Here is a 16,193-nt window from a genome sequence, read left to right as displayed (position 1 = left end):
TTTATTTTGAGCCTGCATATGCCGTGCAGGGAACACGGTGTCAGTTATTTTGTGCAGATGTATTCTCATTGAAGTTTTATAAATAATATCCCCGTTGGCAAATCTAATGGGGGAAAAACAGCGGCTCCGCGGCGTCGGCGAGGTGGAGGCGACTCCTCTTTGGGATGGGGCTGACGGTGGGAATTCATTAGTGCCCTCATGTCACAGGGATGTGGGGACAGCTGCATGAAGTTGGACTTTTCATCCCTGTTTCCTGTTATTCAGAGGTTTCTGTGAGTCCTTTTGTCTGGTTGTCACAACGAAATTTGGGAAGTGGAGCGGTTTTCTCCCGGTCGTCATCCGAGTCTTTGTCCAGCTTCCTGCTCCTTCCAGGCTTAAAACCCACCCTGCAGCTGGTCTGTGCACAGACACTCCAGGTTTGTGTGAGTGCAGCCTCAGGTGCCACAGTAAGCTGAGCTCTGAGGTGGGAGAGCTCAAATTTTTGGCTGGTGGAGAAGCTCAGTCCGTCATCAACATCTGCTGTGGCCACTTCGAGTGATCTTTGAGTGGAGATTGAAGAATAGGACCCCTTCTTACCTCCTTATCCTAAAGCCTCTTCTCTGCCTCGCAGAGAAGACCTTCTTGGAGGGTCTGAAGAGCAGCAGAAGGTCCAAGAGCTCAGGTATGTTAGGCTGGACTAGAGGAGTTAGGCTGGACTTGAGGAGGCCCTGGAACTGTCTGTGCAGTGTTGGTGGAAGAGAGACAAAGCTGGAACTGTTGGCAATGGGCAGGAGCTGAGAGACAAACGGGGAGCAGAACACTTGTGCCCACGAAAGAGGAGCATTTCTACTCTTTTCTTCATCTCCAGATCATCCTGATCTTGTGGCAGAGCTGCCAGAGCATCCTCAGGCAGCAGCTGCCAGGGTTGTTTTCCTGTAAGGCTCAGAAAATTAGGATGCTCTCAGGCTGGATCAACATTCCAGAGCTGCTCTGGCTTAGCTAAGTCAGCCTAACCACAAAAAATGGATTTTCTTGGGGGACAACCAGTGCTCAGCCCACAGTTTTGTGTTGCTGGGAGGGTGTTTTCTTCAGCTTAAACCATGTTTTTCACTTCAGAAACGTGCAGGAGGCAGGAGGCCCTCTTGGCCTTCATTTTCTTGACTTTTCCCTGGAGATATTCTCCTTTTGACAGCGTGTGCAGGATGTTTCCCAAAGGTGCTTTTCCTCCAGAGTCTCTCCGTCCAGCTAAACCCTCGCTGAAGTTTGTTGTGACTCAACAGCTGCCAGCAGTGACACCTTAAACTGCTGTGGCTGTTTCCAGAGTAAACATTGAAACTGCTCCTCTAATTATGTCAATCAAGCTCAAAAATCCCCCAACCTCACTCGCTCTGCATCTGCTGTGTCCTCTGGAGGGGGCACCGGGGCTGGAGGCAAGAGCAGGAGATGCTCCGTGGTGAGGACAGTGGTGGCCTGGTTGGGTGGGACAGCAGAGCTACTGGTCACTGGGACAGCTCAGATTTCCCCAAATGACCCAAAATCACAGAATCCCAGAATGTGCTGAGCTGGAAGGGACCCCCAGGGATCACCCAGCCCAACCCTCAGCCCTGCACAGGCCCAGCCCCAAGAGTCCCCCCCTGTGCCCCAGAGGATCAGCCAAACCCTCCTGGAGCTCTGGCAGCCTTGGGGCTGTGCCCACTGCCCTGGGGAGCCTGGGCAGTGCCCAACCACCCTCTGGGGGAAGAACCTTTCCCTGAGATCCAACCTGAGCCTGCCCTGGCACAGCTCCAGCCATTCCCTCAGTGCTGTCAAAACGAGTGAGGAAAGGTCAGGAACACCCCGTGCAGAGACCTGACGGGCTCTGGGAGGGTCTCAGCAGAACTGGGGTAGTTTGAGGTAGGACAGCCACCCCAAACTTTGTCAGCACATCAAAGATGAGGCGTTTTGAACCCTGGGCTCTGAGGAATCTGGGATACCTCGGGATACCCCAAGCTCCAGCCTCCAGCTCTTCCCGTACCCCGCGGCGTCCCCGGCGTCTCGCGATGTCTGCATTAGCTTTGAACCTGTTTATACCAAACCCTCCCCAAACCCCAGAGAATCTGTCAGCTGGGAGGCTTTGGTTGACTCCTGTCATATTTAGTTTAGCATCTGACACCTCCTCCTAGACAAATACAGCTCTGGTTCACTGAACCCGATAACTCCTTTTTAGTACAGCGACTGACTTCCATATGGAATAAATTACAGTACCTCCTGAAAAACGCCAGAGGCAGCTGCCAAATTATGCAAAATTTAAACCACTAATGAACAATGTGATGAAAGTTGAATGAAGGTGTATTTACAAGATCTACAACACACTGTCTCAGCGGAGCAGATGTACTGTCTGTACAAGCATGTGAGTGTGTGTGTGTGTGTGTGTCTGTACCTACGGACACCCACGAGTATTCCAATGCCATCCCTGAGGTCTGTCTGCTTTAGGTGGATCCGTGTAGATTCCCGGCGTGTTCCTGCCTTTTTAATGTCTCCCAGGTAAAATTTGTTGTAAAGGCAGATCGCAGAAAGAAGAGGCATTAGGGTGGTTTGAAGGGGGTGAAGAAATGGATCTTTAAGGAAAAAAGAGAGAGGAGGAGGGAATTGTGGCAAAAATGCCTGTTCTTTGCTGTCCAGAGGTCCATGTGGAAACATGGATCACTTGTTTATGAGGGAGACAAACCATGGGTGCCAAGAATTTGGCTTCTAGTTGGGAGCAATAAGATATGCATATTAAAGGAGGCTTCAAGAAGGCTGGAGAGGGATTTTGGACAAGGGCCTGGAGGGACAGGACAACAGGGAGTGGCTTCCCACTGGCAGAGGGCAGGGTTAGATGGGATACTGGAAGAGGCCCTGGCACAGGTTGCCCAGAGAAGCTGTGGCTGCCCCTGGATCCCTGGAAGTGTCCAAGGCCAGGTTGGATGGGACTTGGAGCAACCTGGGCTAGTGGAATGTGTCCCTGCCCATGGCAGGGAGATGGGATTGGATGGTCTTGAAGGTCCCTTCCAACCCAAACCATTCCATGATTCTATTGTTTTCCTGCAGCTTTCCAACCCAGGACCTTCTCTTGGTGCAAACTTCTCAATCCCATGTTGTCCAATCTGAGCACCAAGGTTTAGTTCTCCACACCCTGGCTGGCCCTGACCTGTATGTGTGGTGACAGTCCCCAAAACCACTGTTCTCCTGCCAAAACAGCTTCAATTCTTCTGCAGAATTACTGGTAGGGGAAGAGGATATTTGCTCTTGTGAATACATCGGGCTGCTGCTTCTGCTTTTTTAATATCTCTGGAGATGTTCAGGAGTTCAAGTTTTAATATCTCTGGAAATACTCAAAAGCCATCTGGACACAATCCTGAGTAGTGTGCTCCAGGGAAATGTGCTCGAGCAGGGAGATGGGACTAGATGACCTCCAGTGGTCCCTTCCAACCTTACTCACCCTGGGATTCTTTAGGCTTTAGAAGATGCCAGAGTTGGGCTGTCAGGGGGATCTGAAGGTCCAGATCTCCACCTGCCTGATCCAGCCTTTTGGCAGAGCACACAGGACAGCACTGTAAACTAAACCCCCCTTCCACAAACAGATATTAGTTTTATTTATTTTTAATCTGTGCTGATCCTCTGCAATTAAACCCTTTGGAACCATCCAGCGGGGGGTTAATGGGTGAAAAGAGGGGTTTGGGTTGCAGTTGACAGCCACCAAAATGCAATATTTAACTTCGTATCCTTCCCAGATCTGTGTTGGGAGCAGAGATCCCGGAGACAGAAGAAAAGTGGACCTCTTGACTAATTATGAGTCATTTATTCTGAACCGCACAAATTTTAGAATCCGAATCCCAATTAAGACATTGCACTACATGTGTTAATTAGCCCGCTCTCCTTTTTTACATCAAGCCATAACTCTTCTTAATTAGGAGGTTGGCCCTTGTGAGTCGAACTGGCCTGAGCTGGAAGCACCCCTGGAAGTCACACCTGGGGGGCTGGACCGAGGATCATTTTAAATTGGTTGGGTTTTCACTTGGGTGATTATGAGGTGCCCAGCAGGGCAGTAATTACAGAGGGTGCGGCTTCCAAATTAAGATGTCAGAGGTGGCGTAAGCAGCGATGTCTTGGTTCTAAACTGTGCTCCAGGGAGGCTCGAGGGATGCTGGTCCTCTGATTGTCTCAGCGAGGGCTCTCATGGATCACAACAGCTTGAGCAGGAGGATAAATCAGTTCCAGGAGCTGCCCCTCTGCATCCCAGGGATAATCACGGCTTATGGATGGCAGGTCTTGAATGGTGCGTTTGTTAGCGTGGAACAAGGTTTTCCTGCTTTCCTCGCTCGGCCAAAATCCTTCTGGGCTTCTGTTGAGAGCATTTTAGATTAAGACTGTGCTCTGTGCAACAAAGAGAAGCGAAATATTGGAGAACAGAAGCTTGGCTTTCACAGCACAAATTGATAGGATCAACTCCGTCTCGATGGCTTATTAGTGAGGAGCTGAGATATCGGAGGAGTTAAAGCTCTGGATCGTGTTTTCCCTCCCTGCTTCCCCCAAACCTTCTCGAGATGGGAGACAGTTTTCAGCAAGCAGTGCTAGCAAAGGGCGAGGAGTCTGAGTGTTCAGACACACAGACAGCGTGGAGCAGGGTAACGAGTTCCCACACATCAGCTGCTCCCTCGGAATCCGTCAGGTGCGTGTTTGGAGCCGGCGCCGAGCACGGAGAAGACGGGGGCTGGGGGGAACCTCTGATCCTGCTGCGGCTGCACGGGGAGATGGGGCTGCAAAACCCCATCAGGTGTGTGCCCCGAGGTGGGAAGGGGTGCCTGGAAACCCTGTGAGTGGTGCACGTTGGGTTGGGAATGCTTGTGAAACCCCGGTGGTCACCACAGAGGTGTTCAGAGCTCGGTGTGATCTGGTTGTGCTTTCCTTGACCAAAGGAGGGAAAGCTCCTGTGCCCCAGTGGGAAGGGATTAACTAGGAGATCCTGTAGGATCATGGGATATCCTGAGTTGGTAGGGACCCTCAAGGATCAAATCCACCTCCTGGCCTTGTAGAGGACACCCCCAGCAATCCCACCCTGTCCCTCAGAGCGTTGTCCAAATAATCCTTGAGCTCTGGCAGCCTTGGTGCCATAACCAATCCCCTGAGGAGTTCCAGTGCCCAACCACCCTCTGAGGGAAGAACCTTTTCCTGATACCCAACCCCATGCCTTTCCCTCAGGTCCTAAATGACCCAGCAGCAAATCTCCTCACTCTCTACACTCCTCATATACGCTGAATATTCAAACAAAACTCACCGCCAAGTTTTCAGTTTATATTCCGATTTTTTTCAGGTTGGTAGGAAAAAAGTCGAATGACAGGAGTCCTTTTGGTAAATAGCTCCAGAATAAACCCCTCAGGAATTATGTTTTTCCCCTTAGCATTCATAAACTGCCTGAGGTCCTGTATCCTGGAATATATTTAACACGCCACCTTCTCCCTGCTAAACGTTGTCCCAGTTTTTGGGTGTTAATTGCATCACTGGGGTCACTTCTCGGTCATTTTGAGAATCTGACCTTGCAGGTATCTTCAAGTGTTTGCTGTTAACAAGTCTTGAACTCATAAATATCCCCTGGGAAGAGCAAGTGTTAAAACATCCTTATCACCCAGGCTGCAGATGTTTGATTTTTAACAAATTAAGGTATTTTTGTCGACTTTACTGCTTTATTACCCCATTAATGAAGCCGTGTGTGCCTTTTTCAGCTGGCAGGGCTGACAAAGTTCCCAGTATCTCTCAAGGACCTGGGTTCCTTCTGCTCACTCACCATCAGCTCCAGAGTCTGAGTGCAGGTGACACCCGTGGGTGGCCCCCACCCCAGGGTGAGGTGGTTTGAACTGGGGGAAGAGTGTGGGGGTGAACTTGTCCATGAGCTGCTAAGAAAGAGGTGCCCATCCCTGGAAGTGCTCAAGGACAGGCTGGACGGGGCTTGGAGCGACCTGGGATAAGTGGAAGGTGTCCCTGCCCATGGCAGGGGGTGGCACTGGATGGGATTTAAGGTTCCTTCCAACCCAAACCATTCCATGATTCTGCGAAGGAACCAAGACCAGTGGGTCTGGCTGGACACCAGCGTCTGTTCTGACGATGCCATGCACTCACCTGGTCTGTGAACTGGTCTAACAGAGCCTTTCCTTTCCAGAACATCCCTGCTGAGGTCCCGTCCCCGGATGATTCTCCCAGTCCAAAGCCTTGTGTGCCTCGCTGCCTTTGGCCTGGCCCTCCCCTTGGCCATCAGCCTCTTCCCGCAGATGTCCGAGGTCAGTACGTGTCTGGTCACTGCAGGGGGGGTGTCTCAGGGGGGGTTATCAACACCAGGCCTTGTTGTGCCTTCCTCCAAAACAGTCTCATGCCTGTGGGAGGCTCCTCCAGTTTTCAGTCGAGTCTGTTCCTGTTTTCTTCACTCAAGTGCAGCTTCGTCAGGTGGGTGACGGCCCCTCTCCCATCACAGTGGTGTTTCCTTGGGGTCAACACAGCAAAAACAAGTCTTTGTCCATGAAACCAAGAGCCTGGACCATCTCTTTGGTGTGGATGTACCTTCCCAGAGCTGCCTTTTCATCTTCTAGTCTGGCTCTGGGAAGACTCAGCCCTGGGGGTGAACAGTGGAAAACCAACCAAGGAAACAGGGAAAGACTGATGAAATCACTTGTACCAAGTTAGTTGAACAAATTGCTGAGGTGTGTTTGTTTCCAAGACATTAATTTTGACCATTTGGTGTTTGGAGCTTAAAGATTGTGAATTTGTACGTTATCAGGGAAGGTCATTATTCTAAAGTGATAAAACCTCTCTCAGACAGAGCAGAGGACTTTGCTGGAGTTCTCTTTGTGTCAACTGGAACAGTTGATCAGAAATTGCTATCAGTGTCTCTGTTGCTTAATTCATAATTTTTCAGTCTGGGTGGGTTTATCCACGACTTCCAGCCAGGGAATCTTGTTGTACACTTGTCTGCTGACTGAAAAACACGTTACAAATTCTCCGTTGTCCTTCTACAGGCTGAGATAAACCTGTCCCTTCATCTTCTAAGTAGCTGAATACATCTCAATCTTGGAGTCTCTTGCTAAAAGACGTGTTTTCTGAAGCTTTAATGATTCATATGGCTCTTCCTTAAACTTTTTCTAATTAGTCAACATCCTTTTTGGAGCACTTCCATAAGAACCAGACACAGTATTCCAGAAAGAAGTTGCACAAGTACCAGTTGCAGGAGCAATGTGATTTTCCTGCTTCTCCTCGGATTCATACATCCACAGTTTGTTAGTCATTTTGGCAGGAGCTCAACCTTAGCTCCCTGGCCATCAGCTTTTTGCTCTGATCCCAAGTTCTGCTCAGAGGGTTTTGGTTATGAAAGCCTGAGGAGGTTTGCCAGGTCTTGCACCTGCTCAAGGTACGTGCCTGGAGTATGTCCAAAGTTCCTGTTGGAAGGAGATTTGGGGATAGAACATCCCTTATGCTGCCTTTTCATGGAATCATGCAACCACAGAGTTTTTAAGGTTGGAAAAGACCTCTGAGATCATCCAGTCCAACCATTCCCAGCACTGTCAAGGCCACCCCTGACCCATGTCCCCAAGTGCCACATCCACAGGGATTTTAAACCCCTCCAGGGATGGGGACTCCACCCCTGCCCTGGGCAGCTGTGCCAGGGCTGGACAACCCTTTCAGTGAAGAATTCCTTCCTAATATCCAATCTAAACCCTCCCTGGTGCAATTTCCAGGGAAAGGAGTTTCACCCACCATCAGGTGGCCGTGGCTTTTCCTGGGAGGTCTCCTTTCAAGATAATCAGGGAAACAAGACCACAAGGGGTAACACCAACCTCAGTTACCCCAAAGGTGACACCATTCCCTCAAAACCACAGAATCACAGACTGGTTTGGGTTGGAAAGGACATTAAAGACCACCCAGTTTCATTCCATGGGCACTTTCTATTAGAATTTTAGCTTGATGGGTGACAGATAATTCATCGTGTGTGGTGTCTGATATTACAGCAGGGAAAACTGTGTGGATTTTAAGAGCTGAATGAATTCAAGCCCACGAGGAAAATGAAGGTCTGGCTTGCTTGAGAGGATATTCAAATTGCAGGCATCAGGCACCACTGAAAGCGTTCAGCATCACTTGAAAATGACCTTCTGAGAGCAGATGAAATGTTATCTGCAGTGTAAACATGAATCAGCGCTGATTAGGAGATCAAACACAGTGACGTGCTCTCTGCCCACGCTCCATGTCAATGAAAAGAAACCATTACAGCTGGTGCTTGAGCTCATTATCTGCTGGGAGCTCAGCTCTGCTCCTTTGGAGGGAGCTCCATGTGCACAGCTGGACCTCACATCTGTTGCTGCCAAGGCATCGGGTTTTCCGTAGGCAGCCTGGGCTGATCTGTGTTAGAACCGTGGGATCATGGTTTGGTTTGGAAGGGCTTTTAAAGACCATCTCATTCCACCCCACTGCCATGGGCAGGGACACCTTCCACTAGCCCAGGTTGCTCCAACCTGGCCTTGGACACTTCCAGGGATCCAGGGGCAGCCACAGCTTCTCTACCCAACCTGGGACAGGGCCTCCCCACCCTCACAGCCAGGAATTCCTTCTCAATATCCCACCTAACCCTTCTCTCTGTCGGTTTGAAGCCATTCCCCTTGTCCTGTCCCTCCATCCCTTGTCCCAAGTCCCTCTCCAGTTCTCCTGACTGGAAGGGGCTCTTAAGTTCTCCCTGCAGCCTTCTCTTCTCCAGGTGAACCACCCCCAGCTCTCTCAGCTTGTCTTCCCATTATGTTTCCATTTGTTATAAGTGTGTGTTTAAAGGATGTTCCTCCCATTCTCTAAAATCTCTTTAGGGGTTTCTGTGGTGATGCTCAAGTGAGCAGAGCAGGCAGAACAACCTCTCCAGATCCATTTCTTCACAGTTTGGGATGGGAAACCCGAGTCTCCTTGCAGGAAGCATTTCTCAAACCTTGTGACCTCTTGGGTACTCATCCTTGGTCCATGAACTTTAACAGGTGGACTTGATTTGAGAGGTCTTTTCCAACCTCAATGATTCCAGCTTGTCAGATGAGGAATTTAGTAGACTTGGAGTGTTTGAGCAGTGATCTCTGGGTGTCTGTGCACGTGTTTGGTGTCCCCACAACCTTGGCAGGTGAACACAACATGACCCAGACGCTGCTGCTGTACTGAGCAAATTATTCACAACAAGGTGGAATAGGCCTGCTCTGTCCCAAAAATATGATCATGGTCTGAGCACCAACCCCTTCAGGAATTGCAAAGGAGCCAAATTCTGCCCTTCATCACACATTCATTGTCCTTTTTCCTGAGTCAGGGAGCAAAACCAGAAGCTGATTTGTTATTAAGGGCTTGTTTGAGATTGGCCGTGTTTGATTCACTCTTCTAAAGGTGCTCAAACTTACCATTAATTTTCAAGCAGAATTGAAGCCTTGTAATAGATTTAATAACTTTGCTAGATAAATGATAAATGCAGCCACCTTATCACATCAGCTGTAGCTGCTCTGGAGTTATTCCTGTGTTCAGATGACCTCAGAGAAATCAGAGTTCAGCTCTGGCTGCAAACAGAGACACCGATATCAGGCAAATGAAAATTCTGGAGGCGAACAACCTTCACGTGCCGGGAAGGTTAATGCATCCAGATCTTCTCCTGGGTCGATATTTAGTGTAGGCAAGACCTTGGTTTTGTGCATATGAAATTCCACTTTGGTTTCTGCAACGGGTGCTCCAGAATTACAGCTTGTTTCTGGACGTTGTGGGTTTGAAGATCACCTCATAAAAATAAACCCATCAAGACGTGGATCTTCGGGAATACGCTGAGAAACGCTCCCTTCATCCCAGCATAGTGTTAACTCCTGTACCTAAATGCATCAAATATGCATTGAGTAATTCGCTGCTGTTAAGTTTAGGAGAAACATGTAGTTAATGCATTTAGCCCACAACCTCCAACTGCCTCCCATGCCCCCCGGGGAATCTCTTCTCCAACCGCCTTATCCTACAGCATCCCCACTGACAACTCCTACTCAGCTATGCACTGCCAATGGAAACAGCTGTGACAGTTCCAAACTGAAAATGGGACTTGTGCAAATGAAATTCAGTGTAGCAGCAAAAGAAAGAACCACGGGGTTTGCTCCACTGATTTTCCCACCCTTTGGTCCCCGCTCGTCCCGACCGTTCGTTAGGATTTGCAGGATCCACGAGAACGTGGTTGGAACTTCCCACTGGCTGCAAACTCGCCTTGCCCCGTGGACGGTGGGATTGTGCTAAAGGAGGATAAAGCCAGGTGAGAAATGGAGCTGGAGCAAGAGCTGATGGCAGAGAAACCCTTCCAATACCTGCAGTCCTGAGATACCCTCGCCGTGGGTGAAGTTCAGAGGGTGTTGGACGCTGGTCAGGGCAAACCAGACCATCTTCTGGAATCTGATTTGGGCCCAAAGCCTTTTCCTTAAAAACAATCTTCCTTTTGGATCTCCAGGACAAGGGGAATAAACAGCCTAAAATCCAAGGCTGAGCTATTGTTTTCCAATCTGTTTTAGCCTTCATCTTGTTGGCAGGCTGCTTTAGAAAAGCAAAAGGTTAATGAGCCAATGTGCAGTGGGATTATTGCAGTAAAGATGACAGTGAACCAGTAATTACTAATTAGATGCAGTTTAACAGGAGGAACAAGTGAAATCTCCTCTTCACCAACTGTCAATAATTAGCAGATTTGGTGAGGTTGAAATGTGTCCACAGTTAAAAGGCTGATTTTTTAATGAAATGGCACTTGACAAAAGAGCTGTATGGAGGTCACAGCCATAGCCCTCGAGACGCTTCCCCATACCATACTTAGGAGGGAAATCAGATGCAAGACAGCAGGGGGTCCCCATGAAACCACTTCTCCCTTGGGATTGCATTGCAGGAGCAGGGAGGGGGGGAGGGGAGCAGGAGGGATTCTCTGCAGTAATTTTGTCCAAGTTGGATGAGAAGCGAAGGGAAGGATTTGCCAGCTGCCATGGGGAAAAATGTTTGAGAAGTGAGAAGTTCTGTGGTGTTGCTTTGCTTCTGGGCCTGAGGAACAGCTTCCCGGGAGTCTGGTAACCCGGGAGCGCCGGCCAACGTCTACCCTTGGGATGGATGGTTGGTCTTGGAAGGAGCTCCTCGCAGGGAAGAAGCGGCACGAGGTCCTGGCAGGAGGTTGGAAGCTCAGTGGGATGTGTCTCCCAAAGACTGCAGAAGATTCAAGCTGTGCCTGGAGGGTTTGGTTTCCCACTGACACGCGGGCGACGCTCCGTCGTTGACTTGGGAAGCGTCAAGAGGTTCATCTGAGGTTCCTCTCCTGTGCAGTGATCCAGCTTCTCTTCTGGCACAGCAACTGTTGACATAGGCAGGAGTATCTCTGCTTTCCACATGGACTTAAAAAGGAGAAGTCATCTGTGAGAGCTTCTCTAATGCTTATGAAACTATTTGTTGGAGCCCAGGATTTGCATGACAGTGAGTGGTTGAATATTGGCGTGGTTTAAGTAGGACTTGAGAGGAAACCTGTGGTGTTTGGGAATGTGTTGGGCCCAGTTCTGACCTTCAGGTAACGCAGTTCTGTACCTGGAAGGGTGGGAGAGGAGAAGTGGGGGAGGAGGTGAGCTTTGGGGAACAGCAGACCTGGAGACCAAGGTATTTATCATGAGCTCTTTTTGTGATAAATCCTTCCCTGCTCCAAATCAAATCACAACCTTGGCTGTGAATCTTTCTCAGGTCACCAGAACAGCTCAAACCACCGTGGGACCAGTCTTCAGTACTTGATTCTGTCTCAGGAGCTCATTCAGAAGCAGAGGAAACAGTCTCAAGTTGTGCCAGGGGAGGTTTAGGTCGGATGTTAGGGAAAATTTCTTCCCCAGAAGGGTGGTCAAGCACTGGAACGGGCTGCCCAGGGATGTGGTGGAGTCCCCACCTCTGGAGGGATTTCAAAGCCGTGTGGATGTGGCACTTGGGGACATGGGTCAGTGTGGCCTTGGCAGTGCTGGGGAATGGTTGGACTTGATGGTCTTGGAGGACTTTTCCAACCTAAACAATTCCATGATTCCATGAAGAGATGGCACCTCAGCCCTGCAGAACAACCGGAGTCCTCACCACCCGTAGGTCCCGAGGAGGTGCTCCTGCACTGACTGCTGGACAGGGAAGGTTGGGCTGAAGCTGCTCCCAAGGGGGTGAGCAGTGAACTTGAACCCCACTCTGGGCTAAACAGCTCATTTCTTGGGAAGGTTTCCAGCTCTCTGGGTTTGAGACAGGAGTTATTTTGCCGTTTGCTTCCTCCCTTCCTCTCCTGCTCTCACCATCCCTTGAGAGCACCAAGCAGGAGACGACATGCTCCTGACTCAGCACCCCCTGCTTCCTCCCCTTGCCCCCCCTGGCAGCCTGGCATCTGCAGAACACCTTTCCTGTCAAAGCAACTAGGAAAAAAAATATAAATATCACAGCAGCTTGTTTCCTGTGCTGCACATTCCCTCAATTCTCACAGCAACTTTGAGTTTCCCTCTAATTGTGCTGCTCAGGAAAGCTGCTGCCCAGGAATCCTGCTGGCACACAGGGGTCTGGGTGTTGCTGGAAGTGTTTAGGGGGGCCTGGGATGGTTTGGTTGGGTTTCTGGTGGTGCTTAGGCTTGTAGAGAGATGTGCCAGGAGCTGGGAGGGTCTTTCCAGAGGATGGCAATGAGCTCTTGTTAATCATCACAGGAACTGTTGATGTTATATTCCTGTAGGTGTCCATGGACTGGTCCCAACCCATCATAGGTCTCCTGTAGAGGTTCTTCTACCAGGAACAATCTATCCAGTGGGAGATATCCCTGCCCATGGCAGGGGGTTGGAATGAGATGGTCTTTAAGGGTCCCTTCCAACTCAAACCATTCTGGGATTCCATTTTATGATTCTATGACATGCTCTTGGCCCGTGATCTGCCCCCGTTCCTGCTCCCACCTGGAGTTTCCCTCTCTCTGGCATCATCTCCAGTGTGACACCAACAGAAAGAAGCCTGGAGCTGTGTTTTCTTTAGAGCCTGCAAGGTCAGCCCACCCTCCATGCTACAAAATTCCATGTCTACACGGCAGCAGAGCTTTTTGGGGAGCTCAGGCATGTTGGAGGCAAGGACAGAGGCAGGTTCACGTGCTCCAAACCTCCTTCTCGAGGCACTTTAGGGCATTCCTCAGGTGAAGGCTTTCCTAAACCCATGAGAAGGGAATGTCAGGCTTAGCAGTCCTCTCCTCCACTTCCAGTGGTGCTTCAGCCTGAGTTGCTGAACCAACAACCACCAGCCCCCTCCTGCTTCAGGGAGAGCTTCAGGTCGGTGTTTGGTGTTTCTACAGAGACCTTCTACAGACCAAATAACCCAAAAGTTCCAGACATGACATGACTGGGACATTCTTGTTCCCCCCAAGTCAGGAAAACCCTCAAATTTTCACGTTTGTCTCATAAATCCTCACTGCTACCACGTGATGCTCTTTTAGGTTCCTTTTTCTGGGACTGTAGCAGATGGATGGGGAAGATGCTGCAGCCCAGTAACTTCCTTCTGCCTGCTCCACCTGGATGCAGCAGCACTTCCAGGTGCAAATCCGTGGGTGGTGATCTCACAGAAGCTGCATCTGCTTTGTCCCAGGGTCACCTCCCATTTCCCAAACTCATTAGTTTGGTTTTCGTTGCGTTTCCCTTTTCATTCATGTCCTGGCACAACTGAAACTCCTCTTGACCCGGAGAGAAGGAACCAGTTTTGCAAAGCAAAGAACATTTCTGGATCATGACATCTCCCCTTTCCATGTGTTTTTTCCCACTCTTCTTTCTCAAAATCAAGGAATTTCACTTGTGCCTACTCACTCCCCAGTGGGCTGGAGTTGGGAGATCTCAGTCACACCTGGGAGCAAATGTCTCTCTTTCTTAGGATCACAGAATGGTTTGGGTTAGAAGGGACTTGAAGGACCATCCAGTTCCAACCCCCTGCCATGGACAGGGACACCTTCCAGTTGAACACTGCCAGGGATGGGGCATTCCCAAGAGGAAAAGGATGGATCTAGTCTTCAGGGGCTGCACCATCACTCCTTACAAGCCCCTGGGAGACTCGGGGTGGTTAAATTTACAACTGCTCAGCCCGTTTGCACCTCCCGGTGTAATTATTTGGCTCAGTGACATCTCTGGTCTGGGGGAGGTCACAGTGAGCAGAGCTCTGATTGATTTGGAGCCCCAGTCTTTGTTCTCACCTTCCCTGTCCCAAGAGGCTTTGATTTGTGGCCCAGCTGGTTTTTGAACCCGCTCCTGAGAGCTGGCCTTTGTTTCAGGACCAGTCAAAGGGGCTGAAAACTTTCCAGGATCTGGCCTTAAAATCTTAACCTGGACCAGCAGGGCTTGTTCTTACTGGGAAGCACAGCTTGAACCAAACTGCTCTTTGTGGTCATCCGGGGTGGGTGTGGGAGAAAGGACCCCTTTGTACTGCCCAGGGGCTTCGGCAGCGGTGTCAGACAGGATCTGGTTTCATGTTTATATCCCTGTCCCTGGGATACAGGTTCAAGTATGTAAACTATCTCTGCTGCAAGCACAGGCTCCTGCAGGTGTGTGGGTGCTGGTGGGCATAAAAAAACATTCCTGACACCATCTCTTTTGAGGAGTCTTCACCTCCTGATGGCTATAAGCCATTAGGAGTCAAAAGAAAGAGCTGACATCCGACAACTCCGGATAAACAGCTAAACATTAACCCTTCAAGTGGCTCGAAAAACATACTTAAAAGGCTCTTTGTGGAAAGAAGCCATTTTTTTGCGGGCCTGTTAATTGCTGTCTTTCTTCGGGACACCTTTCAGCAGCACCTACTGTAAACAGAGCGGCTCCTCCCGCAGCACTTCCCCCAAGGATTCCTACCCTGCCAGCCCGGGAAGGTGGAGGTGGCCATCCCTGGCTGCTCCTGCCCTCTGCACTCCTCCTGTGGCTCCTTGGTTCTGCTGCTTTATTCTTGTCCTGAAAGCCAAGTCCTTTCCCCTCTTTCTGCCAGCCCTCCCTGACAACTCAGTCCACTTTCTCAGGATATCACAGGATATCCTGAGTTGGAAGGGACCCCCAAGGATCATCAAATCCAACTCCTGGCCCTGCCCAGGACACCCCAGGAATTGTTAAGATCATAAAAGACCTTTATTATCATCAAGTCCAACCCTTTTTGGTCACCAACAGCCTCTTTATTTGGTGTAACCTGGTTCACCCCCAGCTCTTCCCTGGCTGTTTCCTACCTTATCCCTCTCATGTCACACAGGGTTGGATTTGTCCTTTTGGGCATATTTGGAGTTGATTGTTTTGTCTCATCTGCAACAACTTGTACCTAAAGCTACTCCAAGAGATACAGGATACAAAAGGAAGGCGACCCGTTGTCCAGACTTGCCTGCTCGTGGCAGAAAATGCCTTATTAATCACATTTCATGTATGTAATTATCTGTAATTGCTTTTTAAATCATTTGGCTCCAGCAGCCTGTTCCTAGTGGGGCTGTTGGTCTGGAAGGGAAGGAAGTGGGCTGGAGGTTGGGAATCCTGAGGAACTTGATTAGCTGCATTAAAGCAACAAGGGCATCCCTAAATCCTGCTCTTCCATCATGCCCTTCCTTCTTAACAGCAGGAGGATTGCAGGGATTGATGTTTTCACCAAAGAGCAACAGATAATTTCCTCCTCCACAGAGCTGCTTGAGGATTAAAATTAAATAACTGAAATATTCAAATACCCCATTTCCATCAAAAGGGGAACTTGTCACGTTCATAATGTCCACATGTAAAATAAGGACTTTTTATTTCTTCCAGAAGAGGAGAAACTCCCAAGTGTCTCTGTAGATGCTTTTCATTCCAGCAAGGAGCAGTGATCATAACTAAACCCTGTGATTTTGGGTCATATTTGGAGTGGGCTGATGACTTTTCCCACCAAGCAGTTGTCTTGAGTGTTCCCCCCAAAAGTCAGCATCATGTGGGGTTTGTTCCATGAGGCCAGGAGGAAGTTTCTTTTGCCCTCTCCTGAAGATCCTTCCCTGAGGAGTCCAGGTGACCTGAGGTCACAACACTTCTGCTCTGGTACCAGCCTAAAACATCCACCTTTCTGGAGCTCCTGTAGAAATGAATTTAATGTGGCAAACTGAGACTTTAACCTGTGATCACTGACCTCCTACACATGAGCAGACCTTCTCCAGAGTGGAGGAGAAAAGAGGAGAAAAGGCA

General features: G+C 49.6%; 1 protein-coding gene across 1 annotated transcript in view; it reads left to right on the top strand.

The window, feature by feature from the left end:
- The window catches only part of SFXN5 (sideroflexin 5), a 104,857-nt gene that overhangs the window by 73,451 nt on the left and 15,213 nt on the right, over positions 1 to 16,193 (top strand). Inside the window, exon 13 of the mRNA XM_032686417.1 lies at positions 6,155 to 6,272. Coding sequence (XP_032542308.1) covers positions 6,155 to 6,272 — 118 coding nt within the window. The remainder of the gene's footprint in view (positions 1 to 6,154; positions 6,273 to 16,193) is intronic.

This window comes from Chiroxiphia lanceolata, chromosome 4 (genome assembly GCF_009829145.1).
Source record: "Chiroxiphia lanceolata isolate bChiLan1 chromosome 4, bChiLan1.pri, whole genome shotgun sequence".
Classification (NCBI taxonomy): Eukaryota; Metazoa; Chordata; class Aves; order Passeriformes; family Pipridae; genus Chiroxiphia; species Chiroxiphia lanceolata.
Note: the sequence above shows the minus strand (reverse complement) of the source record. Positions and strands in the feature narration are given on the sequence as shown.